The following is a 13,315-nucleotide window of genomic DNA, read 5'->3' on the forward strand; positions in this document are numbered from 1 at the left end:
ACAGAAAAAGGAGAGCAAATACAGGGTTTTCTTTTCTACATTTTTATCCCACGATTTTTTAACCCAATTTTTCACCCAGTGCCAATTGTCTAAGTAATCCTGGGCGCTACACTCCCTCTAAATTGGGGAAAACTGTTTCCCTAACCCTAACCCCAGTTTTTAAAATACATTTCTTAAATCCGTGTGTCCTGAGGTCATAGTCAAAACATCATGTTGGTCATAGACAAAACATATGTTTAATCCTTAAACAGCCAATGAGTGTCCATGTACCATCATGTGTTTAATCCTGAAACAGCCAATGAGTGTCCATGTATCATCATGTGTTTAATCCTTAAACAGCCAATGAGTGTCCATGTACCATCATGTGTTTAATCCTGAAACAGCCAATGAGTGTCCATGTATCATCATGTGTTTAATCCTGAAACAGCCAATGAGTGTCCATGTAACATCATGTGTTTAATCCTGAAACAGCCAATGAGCGTCCATGTAACATCATGTGTTTAATTCTGAAACAGCCAATGAGTGTCCATGTAACATCATGTGTTTAATCCTGAAACAGCCAATGAGTGTCCATGTAACATCATGTGTTTAATCCTGAAACAGCCAATGAGTGTCCATGTACCATAATGTGTTTAATCCTGAAACAGCCAACGAGTGTCCATGTAACATCATGTGTTTAATCCCTGAAACAGCCAATGAGCGTCCATGTAACATCATGTGTTTAATCCTGAAACAGCCAATGAGCGTCCATGTAACATCATGTGTTTAATCCTGAAACAGCCAATGAGTGTCCATGTAACATCATGTGTTTAATCCTGAAACAGCCAATGAGTGTCCATGTAACATCATGTGTTTAATCCTGAAACAGCCAATGAGTGTCCATGTAACATCATGTGTTTAATCCTGAAACAGCCAATGAGTGTCCATGTAACATCATGTGTTTAATCCTGAAACAGCCAATGAGTGTCCATGTAACATCATGTGTTTAATCCTGAAACAGCCAATGAGTGTCCATGTAACATGCATTTAATCCTGAAACAGCCAATGAGTGTCCATGTAACATGCATTTAATCCTGAAACAGCCAATGAGTGTCCATGTAACAACCAGTCACCCTGTTGAAGTGTCCTTCAGGCATTGTACCTGTCATTGTTCATTTACTTTGAAGTTGCTCTGGATGATCATGTAATAAAACAAGATAACAGTTAAATAATGATCCAACTGCAACCAACCAATGTGTCCAACTTGTGTTTTCATTTTCAGGAAAAAAAGGAGCAGGAAGTTGCCTGCATACTGAAGGTATTTTAAGTAACAGTCCAGTTTTACATCAACCCAAGATGTTCAGAGAGGCATGTGTCCAGATCACAGAGAATCAGTATCATGCTTGAACTTGCATCAGTTCCTTTGCGTCTCATTGTGTCGATGACAAAACGTGCCTTGTCATCTCTCTTCTGCATCCCATCAGCCATCTCCTGCTCAGCGTCAGTTATAATGCTTCTCTCTAAAAGTTTGTCCAGGAGACCGTTAAGAACGGGAAGTGAAACCCTGTTAATGAAGCTGCTTCGCACAGAAAATAGCCTGTCTTCTGCTGGAAGAGTCACGGTGCGCTGAGCTTGTTGTTTTCTTAAAGCAGCAGCTGAGAGTTTCACATGACCTTCCCATACAGGGATGGAGGTTTTACTGTTGCTTAGAAGCAGCCTAACATGGCTAAACCTTTCCTCTAAATTAATGACAAATGTTGCATTGTAATTGCGGTAGGATGATTCTTCAACTTTAAATTTTGCCTTATTTGGTAGAATTATGATGGAGTCATCTTGAGTGGAAGTGGAGAGGGTGTATTCTTGCTGTGGGATTAGTTCACATTGAGGCATTTCAATGTAAATCTCCTCTTGTACGCTCCTTCTGTTGTTCACCACTTCATGCCACGTAACGTTCCCAGGCAGCGGCAACACATACAGGATTGAACTTGGATCATCATCATTGATTGGTGGTGTATAAAACAGTAACACCGATGCTTGGACAGGACTGGGTCCGTACAACATCTTTTGTACGTACGAGATGATACCAAATAAAGATAATCCAGCTACATCTATGATAACATGAGTTTCTGTGATCATATGGGGTTTGATCAGCTCAAAGCCATCATCATCCATCACATGGAGAACACACAAGGATTTGCCTCCACCCATGGAGAGGATCTCACAATGTGGAAATTGTAACTGACACACAGACCCCTGAGAACCTTTTATGTCAAACAGTGGTCCTGCAGGCCTCTTCATGCCAAGCTGGGATAGAAGCCCTCGGTCCCAATGGACTGTCCTGTAAGTCACATCTCCCTCCGTCTTCATCTTAAACACCAGGTCAGTCACGTTGCATTGGAACAGTCCTGCTTGGTTGCAGTGGAAGCTGTAGCTTTCCTTGTTTTCTACACCAATGATATCAGGTGTAAATTTTTGTGTTTTGTCCAGTAGTGTAACATCATTTACGCTGTTGGACCGTTTGGCTTTGAAACTTGTCGTGTTCTCTAAACATGGAATTTGGCTCAGTGAGGGTAAGCTGTGAGAACGAGGCAGAGAGATGGATTCTTCTATCCTCAAACAACTGAAGCATGAACTTAGATCAGTTTCATCTTGGCGTTCCAGAGAGGGATGTGGAGAGGACAGTGACTCTGTAACAGGATGTTCTTCCATCTCACCATGCAAAGGAATAGTTCCCTAAATAGAATAGAATAGAAGAGAATAGAATAGAATAGAATAGAATAGAGAAAAGGAAAATCAAATCAAGGACATTAATTAAACAAAAATGAACCCAAGACTTTTCTACAATGCCAGTTCTTAAAAATGTAAATGTCACTCCCTGCCAACTGACTGTTGTGTAATTCCTGACTCCTTGCCGATGTAATAACAATCCTTGCCAGTAACTGTGCCATAACACAACACCACCCATGCTTGATGGAAACATATATATTGCTTGTTTAGAGTGTGTCTTCTTTTTACAACCTTGGATTTTAAGCTGTTCTTTTCATTTTTCACTTTTAGTTTTTTATTGTGGTGGAGTTAAGGGACAGTAGATGGCACTCCTACACAAAGCCACAGAGATGAGCATTAATAACCACTCACAGTAGTTTTCACCTTGTTCAGAACATTTATCGGTCAAATATGTTCCAATCTGGGAACCCATGGGCGAAAAGTTCCTTTGAATTTTCCTCTGGGGGCATCGCCCAATTCCCTGTCACCAGATGTGGGCCCGTTGACTCTCCCTCAGCTGGTGGTGCGTCTTTGTTTTAATTCCTAATAACAACAATTCTACACGTTGTAGTTCAGATTCAGATGCGTAGCTCTGAGATATTAACTAAGTTCAAATATGAGGATTGTGCCTCATATAGTGTTAGCTCAGCGTTCTGACCGGCCTATAGGCTACTTCAGGGTGAAAACAAGGAACAGCTGTCTGCCAGGATGAGGAGAGAAAAGGAAGCTTATAGGAACACTGGCTTGTGTTTACTGTCTCAACACAGGTATTGTGCATTCTCATGTATTGACCAAGAGGAGTTGGCCCGACAAGCCTTTATGCAACGACTCTGTCCCGGCCATATTGGGTAACATGTTCACCTGTCCTGCCCACAGACAATCAACCATACATGCAGAATGGGGCACACCCAAGCTATAGCCCAACAACCTGGCTTCGACTGCTCATGCCAATGAGCTATAAGTACAGTGGTTGTTTTCATTCTCCTCCTGCCAGTCAGGAGAGGTACCAAGGAGACAAAAACAAGACCAACACCCCTGTTCTGTCTGCTATGGATGTAGAGAACAGAAGCATATAGAGTGGACCTGCTCAGCCACAAAGCCCCTGAGCACTGCTGCTGTGTCACCGTTAAACTACAGAAGGATCTGCTGTCCCGTCTCTCCTCCACTTCCACTGAAAATAGACTCTGTCAGCCTGGTCAAGCAAATACGCTACTATATGTAACAGTATCAATTATAAATAACGTTCAGTTAGTATAATTACACAAAATGTGTTACAAATTGGTGCTTCTACCTGTCCTTGTTCTATTTTACACCCACCTCTTCCCTATGTTATGTCCGTATTGGAATGAGGTGGGTGTCTTTAACCCGGAGACGTGTTTGTATGTCATTTTGAGTCAGAATAAACAGAGTTTGCCTCCAAAGAGATTCCAGGTGTTTACTGACACTAGAACTGCTCTCTCTTAGTCTGACTACAGAGACTCTGCTTTAAGGACTCTGCTTGTTTTACATTCTACCAGATACTTCATTACATTCATTCGAGTTGAGAACCTCTGGGTTAATAATGATCTCACCTCTGGTTTCTCCTCCATCTTCACATCAGGTTGACCTTCGACCTTCTTGGTCTCTCCCTCTGCTCCCCCCTCCTCATCCTCCTCTTCCTCCTTCACCCATGATGGATGGATGGATGGATGGATGGATGGATGGATGGAGAGAAAGAGAGCGAGAAAAGAGAGAGAGAGATGGATTTTTCTGATCACTTTGAATCTTGCCTCAAAATATTCCATATTATATTATATGAAAAACTAAAACACTTTAACTAATAAAACACAAAAATAAAACTTTAAAGGCTTTAAAATAATAAATATACATGTATGTAAACTATAGTAAAACTATAATCTATCAAGACTCGATTCTGATTCTGCTAACAGCAACACCACTGCCCTAAACATGTGGTGTTGTTGTTAGTAGGAATAAACACAGAAGCACCCGGGAGGAAGTGGACTAAGAAACGGGAGTAGCCAAGCCGAGTTCCTGTTTCTACGCAAAAAAAGGAGGTGGTGCCCCCAGATTATTTTTCCCTACTTTTTTTTTACTGAATGGGTTCCCAGATTGGCAAAACTATAATAACCTTGTCATCAGGAGGAAGGGGAGGTGTTGATGTCTGATCCATGGACTTCATCTCCATCTGACCAGACTGTTTCATCTCTACAGAAGAACAACAAACACACATTCATTACACATGATGAGTATAGAACACATGAGGTCTGATACATTGTTTTAATGACTGTACATAAATATCACTGTAAACTCATTGAACCATATTCACACAGCGGCCATTTTGTTCTTACATCATACTGGTTAAAATACCCGATCTACAAGTTGCAGTACAACGTGTCAAAACAGTAGATCTGCTATTTTCAGCAAAGAGATTTGGTGTAGAGGGAAGAAAGGAAGGGACCAAGTACAAACCCCTGGGGGACCCCGGTCAACAAAGTATATACTGTACTGTAGGGTTTAAGTGGTTGTGGTTGTGCTGATTCTGATTCTGATTCTGATTCTGTGTGTGTGTGTGTGTGTGTGTGTGTGTGTGTGTGTGTGTGTGTGTGTGTGTGTGTGTGTGTGTGTGTGTGTGTGTGTGTTAGTCAGTCAGTCAGAGACTAGTACCTCACCCATCAATCTCTTCTTCCTCATCTCAGACCACTTCTCACTCATCAGTTTCCAGTATACCTCCTGTATTTCACACATCAACAGACAATGAGAGTTGGAATAAACTTTTACTTAAAAATAAGAGGGCCTCACTAGGTATAGGCAGTGATGGAAATTAAATGTACTCAAGTACTGAACTTAAGTGCCATGTTGATGTATGTTTTACTGTACTGGAGTATTTCCAATGTTCAATACTTTTACTTCTAATCCAGTACATCTCAGATGTAAATATTGTACATTTACTCCACTACAATTATTTGCAAATGTTATTACATTGGAGAGAAGTCCGTCCTCATTTTTCCTGTGTCATTGTTTCGCACTAAACACAACAACAACATATCACATGTCACTAACGACACAAGCCACAACGTGTGCAATTAATTTACGGGTGGCGTAGGCTACTTTTCACTGCTCACCACACATTTGCCTCCTCGGAGCATAATTAATTGCGGCCAGCACAAACTCACAACATTACGGGTCGACCATGTTATTCCCTAGCGTCACCACTGACCACCGCCGAGCACAACCGAAACACCTCGAGCCGGACAACATTACAGGTACACCATTTTGTTCCCTTTAGTGTGAGCACCGCCACCGACCACCGCCGAGCCAAACCGAAAGCAACACCACACAGTCGCTATCTCCCCACAACAACAACACACGCGACGCGACCACTTCGACCCCCGCGTTGCTTTCACTTTGCTCACGTCTCTCTATCACACCACACTCACGCTAATATGTCATGCACATCCCACACAAAACATTAAAACACGCCAGTGTCTCAACGCAGCCGCTCGGCAGTCTGGGTTGCCACGTTGGGGGCAGACAAGCAGACAGGTCAGTGTTGCCAGATGTACGCCAGAAACAAGCAACCACCTTCATGAAAAAAAAAAACTGCCGAATGGGTCCGCGATGTTTCGTGGGGGTCCCAAGACTATCATGGGGTCCGCGGACCCCCTGGGGGTCCCCCATGTATTCTTTTTTTTTGGGGAATTTTTTATCCCCCGAATTTGGTACCTCAAAATAAGCCAGCCCTCGCTAGAGCCCCGTGCGCGGCTAGAGGCTCTAGTTTTATACATTTGGAAACTTGCAAAATGGGACATTCTGCATAATGAGTACTTTTACTTGTAGTACTTAACACATTTAGTGCCAAAGTTTGTAAATACACTCCTCGAGTGCCATAAACGAGAATTCTCGCAAGGGCAATTTTTTTTTCCACACGGGGCGCTCTAACGCAACTTTGGAATGATCCACGGACCCTGTAGAATGGAATGGACGGATGCGAATCCTGTCCAAAAAAACTACCTCCTGTCCACTCCCATTATAGGAACTTGCGAAAAAGGGCAATATCTCCATATCTTTTTACCGTGGTGAAAACGAGCCATTTTCGATGGGCGATCACTCTGCAATGGCGGATCGCGTTAGAAATATTATTGTTCCAGTCGATGGGGACACACAACCATCGCACACTTTGTTTACATCCGGGTCCTCGTCGAGGCGTCTACAGCTCTAAACATATCAGCGTAAACGGCAAGATCAGTGGCACTGGATGTACCCTGTTTTAGAAAACCTCTGGCACTTGAATTTGGAACACCGGAATTTTACTTTTCTAGAGTATTTCAACATGGTGGTATTGATAGTTTTACTCAAGTAAAAAATGTGAGTACTTCTTCCATCACTGGGTGTAAGTGAACAGTTTAATGTAAGTAGACCACTGTTATAATAACTTTATTTTTATATTTATATAGCACTTTTCAAAACATAAGTTACAAAGTGCTGAACAACAGTAAAAACATAGCATACAAGATTAAAAAGTCTTATGGACTTGACATAAAAGCATTCAGTTCAGATAAGCAGTAAAAACATATCTGGTAATTAAAATAAGTCAAGGATCATGGATAAGGAAGAAATAATATAACATAAAATAGGTACTAGATAGAAAGACAGCACACACAAAACAGTTATGGCTGATAGGGGGATCTAGGGGAAGGCTTTCCTGAATAAGTATGTTTTTAGAAGTGTTTTAAAAGATGTCAGGGAATTTGCTTTCCTAATTTCCACAGGTAGGGCATTCCATAGTGTAGGTGCTCGGGCAGAAAAAGACCGATCACCTTTTGTGACTAAATTTGTTTTGGGGACTATTAGGAGGGCCTCCTCAGAGGATCTTAGGCTACGGGGTGGGTCATAGGGAGGCACCAGATCTGTGATGTATTTAGGGGCAAGACCATTTTGGGCCTTAAAAGCTAATAAAATATCTTAAAATCAATTCTAAAAACAACAGGAAGCCAGTGGAGAGTTGCTAAAACAGGGGTGATATGGGCACGTTTTCTTGTATTAGTCAGAAGCCTGGCAGCTGCATTTTGCACCAGCTGCAGGCGAGAAATTGTTTTGTGGTTTAAACAGGTGTATAGACCATTGCAGTAGTCCAGACGGGAGGTTATAAATGCATGTATGAGTTTCTCTAGATCTACAGATGACAGGACAGACTTAATTTTTGCAATTGTTCTGAGTTGGTAAAAGCATGATTGTACAGTTTTTTTTACTTTGAATGAGAGATCCGAGTCGAAGAAGACACCTAGGCTCTTGGCGACCGGTTTTACAGCACTGGACAGGCTGCCCAGGTCGTCTTTTAAAAGGCTAGTGAGATGTGGGGGACCAAAGAGCACAATCTCAGTCTTATCTGAGTTCAACTGGAGGAAGTTTTGTGACATCCATGAGTTTATGTCAGCGAGACAGGCCCTTAGACCATCTAAGCTTCCTTTGGTTGGGGATTTGACCGGGACATAAATTTGCGAGTCATCCGCATAACAGTGGAAGCAAAGCTTGTGCCTGCGGATGATGTGACCTAGCTCCAGCATGTAGATGGAGAACAGGAGAGGTCCAAGAACAGACCCCTGTGGGACACCACACGTGTCTGTTAACCTGATGAACCTTAGCTTCCCTATTCTGTGTAAAATAGCAGCTCTACAAGTTCACACTGAGCTTGTAGAGCTGCTAGTTTCAGTGAAGAGATTTGGTGTAGAGGGGGAAAAGTAAGGGACCTAACCAAATCAGTTGGCCGAAAATAGCCGATCTAAAAGCTCACAACGGGTTGCATTGTGATGTATTGTAAGCTTGTAGATCGGCTATTTTCGTTGAATGTTCACCTCAGAATAAGTATGCTAGGGTTCATGTGGTTACTTGGCATCCCTATTCTGGACACATTTTTGAACATTTCTTTTATCGTTTTATGTCACTGAGTGACATAAAACAGTTAAATGTTAGACATTAGTTTGGAACCGTTACATTGTATTTCATGTATTCATTAGAACATGTAAATAAATGTCATTGAGAGAATATTAGGTTCTTACCTCGGTGTTAGCTGACTCATACATGTTCTTCTCTATGTTCCGAACATAAGTCATCTTAATGTCCTCAGCTGGGTCTCCTGTTGACATGTCCCTTACACTGTTCACCAACACACAGAGAATGAAAGAGACAAAGTCAGACATTAGATTCAACTCATCATTCAAAAAGTGATAACTGTTCAGCTGGTCTGCGGTCAATTTTAGGGATGTTCGATATTATCGGCCAATATTAGCATAAAAATCGATATCGGAAAATATCGGTATCGGTTTTTGATTTTTTTTTTTTTTTAATAATTTACAGGAGTTCTTACTGTATGGTGTGTGTGATATGAAATTTGAGCTTACCCTAATCACAGTAATCCCCGCATATATCGGTATCGGTAATTAAGAGTTTGAGAATATCGGTATATCGGTTATCGGTAAAAAAGCCAATATCGGACAACCCTAGTCAATTTGTATTGGTTCTGCTTTCTGTGTGATGAACACTCACAACCAGCGGTCACCGAGGTACTGTTTGTTGTCTTTATGCCAAGGCTTCCTCATGTCTGCTGCAGAGTATGATGATGATATCCTTGTCCCAGACCCATAGCCAGAGGATGATGATCTTCTGCTTGTCCCAGACCCAAAGCCAGAGGATGATGATCCTCTGCTTTTCCCAGACCCAAAGCCAGATGATGATGATCCTCTGCTTGTCCCAGACCCAAAGCCAGACGATGATGATTCTATGCTTGTCCCAGACCCATAGCCAAAGTCTAGTGATCCTCTGCTTGACGAGGTTGTTCCACCGTCTTGTCCTCTGAAATCAAACAAATGTTTCTTCAATGATTCTAAATATGAAATGTACATAAGTACGTACGTACAGTACGTACTTATGGACAGTATATGTGTGTGTGTGTGTGTGTGTGTGTGTGTGTGTGTGTGTGTGTGTGTGTGTGTGTGTGTGTGTGTGTGTGTGTGTGAGAGTGAGTTGTAGTAGGGTTGCTCCGATACCGATACCAGTATCGGTACTCGGGCCCGATACGCTACTTGTGTACTCGAATCGGTACTCGGTAAAGCTCCCGATACTTTTACCCGATACCAAAACAATGACGGCCGCTGGTATTAACATCGCATTGTTAACAGCTGTGCCTCAAAGTTATAATAACTTTGAGTTTCTAACTTGTGGTCATAGTCGCGATACTTTTCAGTTTTGTGGTGGTACTTTTAGATGGATTTTACTGTAACCGAAAGTTCTGTCCACCGTCCAGTCAGACAGCATGGTTCACACTCACAGACCGGAGCAGGCTCTGTTATTCACAGACGGAGCTAGCGTTATTATTAGCCGTAGCCAGCAGTGTTGCCAGATTCTGCTGGAGAGAAACAAGCAGCCAGGTCTATAAAAATGAGGCCAAAATAAGCAACTAGGGCAGGTCAGTCAAACTTTAATGTTTAATATTGTTTTATGTTTACTCAAACATTTTCATGCCAAGAGGAAGGACCCCTCAATATGTACAATCTACTTTACAGAAAAATAATACCAAAGTCACTTATAATAAACGGATTTGGCAACACTGGTCAGAATGGAACGGTACAGCTATAGTATAAACACACTGTCTCTCTACTCCTCCGAATAATTTTGCCTAATTTAAATATTTTTGATTCTGCTTCTACAGAAATATCCTCTTAACCTAACTCTGCTCCATAGCGTATCTGACAAAAGCCTCATTTATGCTCGTTATGCACGACGGTGTCGTGCGCTGAAAACAGCAGATCTACAAGTTCACAACGCGTCACAGACGCGACCCGTTGTGAGCTTGTAGATCTGCTGTTTTTCGGAGTATGAGTCGGCGCTAATACAGGGAAAGAGGACTGGACAGCTGATTAGCGTTAGAAGGACTTCTCCTTAACGTTATGGTACTGTCGTTCCTTTCTCCTCACACCCACGGTAGCGCAGGCTGCTCGTCTTTAGTACAAAAAAAAAATATATACACTTTTGCTACTGACCAAAACAAAGATGGTGTTGTGGAGTTGAAAGCCTTCTTTCTTTAGTGGGGACACTAAAATGTCTAAAATACATTTTTTGTCCAGAAAATAAAATATTTCACCAGAAGGAAAAAATGTATTTGGTGCCCTGTACAGCATTGGTTCTCAAGTGGTGTCCGGGGACCCCCAGGGGTCCTTGAGGGAGTACCAGGGGGTCCCCAGCTAAATGATGGATAGTTATGAACCAAATGGACCCTTATGGGTCTGTAACTCTGAGAGTGTAAAAATGGAACCAAATGGACCCGTTGTACACTCTCAGAGTTAAATTAGCATGGATTTTACAATATAAATTGGGGTCCCATGAGATAGAAATGCCATTAAATGGGGGTCCGTAGCCCTAATGCATGTCAAACTGGGGGTCTTTGAAATTAAAATGGTTGGGAATTGACTGCTAGAGCCGTAATATTCTTCTCTTCTGGGGTCCCTGGCATATATTTTCAAATGGGGGTTCGCGGGCTAATAAGTGTCAATTTGGGGGTCCTTGACATGTAACCGTTTGAGAACCACTGCTCTACAGATCTGGTATTTTAAATGTTCTATTAAACAGATGTTTCCTTCCGGTGGAATATTTTCTTTTCTGGCCAAAAAGTGTATTTTAGACATGAGGTGGACCAGAGCTACTATTAACCAAGTAAACAGAAAGTTATTAACTCAATTTTAACAATAATTATTATTAAAATAACAAGTACAAGTACAAGGCATAACAATGAAATTAAATTGGAGAAAAGGGGGGTAAAATAAGTGGTTACTCAAAAAAAAACATAAAGTACTCGTATCGGTACTCGGTATCGGCGAGTACTGAAAATTGAGTACTCGTACTCGGTCTGAAAAAAATGGTATCGGAACATCCCTAAGTTGTAGCCCAGTCTACCCATCCCTGCATTGCAGTAATGCATTAAACCCAATTACTTTGGGTTATAGTTGCATAATGGATCATGGTAATCTCTATGTATAGTAGAGGTAGAGACTGTATTGGTTCTGCTGTGTGATGAACACTCACATTAAGCAGACTTTGGAGTCACGGTAGATCGGTGTATGTGTGCCAGGACTGAGGGATGTATGCCGAGACTTCCTCATGTCTGCTGTGATGGAGTCCATGCTGAGAGAAAGACATTGATAGAAAAGACAAAGGGACACAGAAAGAGGAGGGAGAAACAATGAGGAATACATATTATTATGATATTATGACATCATATTGTATCATATATCTGTAACTGTACATGTAGAAAGATTACAGTTACTATTTATGTGGTAGCCCTTCATAGTATAAACTTGACCCCCTTCCCCCACACAAATATTTTATAGAGAGAGAGAGAGAGAGAGAGAGAGAGAGAGAGAGAGAGAGAGAGAGAGAGAGAGAGAGATATAGCTATAGCTATAGATGTGGATAGATATAGATATATAGATAAATAGATAGATATAGATATTAAAGGAGAGGAGAGAGCCAAACCAAAATATATGTGGATTGTATCTGCCTATAATCAGTCACCAACATACCTGATGCAGTTGATTTTTTGGGGCGGTGTAGCCGCCCCCTATAAGTGAGTTTTGGACACCAACCAAAAGATTTGTATACCCCCTAACCCTTCCATTGTTAATGCAAATCGATACTTTTGCAAAGTCAGCCAATCACATTACAGCTAGTGTCATCACCACTAACTGTAATGTGATTGGCTGACTTTGCAAATTCAGTGGCTAGCGAAACACATGACACATGTGCAGCCCTATGAATAGCAGTATGGACTTTAAAGGAGACACACCATGAATTTCACTTTTTTTATTTTTTTTGTATTTTTTTGGCTCCCCAGTGTCTCTTGTACCCCAAAAAATATTTTCTTTTAACATTCAGTCATTCATTCTCATTTCAGAGATTTTCAGAATGGGCGTGTCTGAACAGGCCATCTCAGAATGGCAAGTTTGCTTACCTCACCAAACTTTCTGCCCATGTATTTTGACAGACAGAATTGCTCAGTACCGCAGTACAGCACCCCCCTAGCCAACTGGACGTTTTGGTATTGCAGCTGAAAGTGCTTTATAAGCCTGAGAGAATTGACTTGGGATGAGTATATCTGAGTGTTGATTTAGGCTCAAACCTTTTGAAAATGGTTTGAGGGACATACACCATATGATATTAAATATCAAATATTTTTTTTAAATTCATGGTGTGTCTCCTTTAAAAAAAGTCATTTATCCTTTTTTTAAAGTGAGTCATGTTGTGATGACCACACACCGCCCACTTCACACTGGGTGTGATTTTTTTTCATATAAGCCCCTTTTCTCCATTCTGCAGACCCCTCCCACAGCTAGAATGGAGCCTATAGCATAAAGCTAATTAGGCTATTTTCGTCGCTCAAACCTTTTTTTTTTTTTCACAAATCGTCTCCATGTAGTGTCCTGGCACTGGTGCACTGTTTGTCACTCATGAGCTGCCTTTCCTACAGAACGGCTCGCGAGATTTCGCGAGGAACGCTCCCCCGCCGCTCATAAGTGACAAA

At 41.6% G+C, this 13,315-nt stretch overlaps 1 protein-coding gene across 1 annotated transcript in view; it reads right to left on the reverse strand.

Moving 5' to 3' along the window:
• The window catches only part of LOC311050651 (uncharacterized protein), a gene marked incomplete at its 3' end in the record, with an annotated part of 141,064 nt that overhangs the window by 96,632 nt on the left and 31,117 nt on the right, over window positions 1-13,315 (reverse strand). Inside the window, exon 2 of the mRNA XM_084064737.1 lies at window positions 4,874-4,950. Coding sequence (XP_083920863.1) covers window positions 4,874-4,950 — 77 coding nt within the window. The remainder of the gene's footprint in view (window positions 1-4,873; window positions 4,951-13,315) is intronic.

This window comes from Gymnoscopelus microlampas (assembly GCF_963454915.1).
Source record: "Gymnoscopelus microlampas genome assembly, chromosome: 8".
Lineage (NCBI taxonomy): Eukaryota > Metazoa > Chordata > Actinopteri > Myctophiformes > Myctophidae > Gymnoscopelus > Gymnoscopelus microlampas.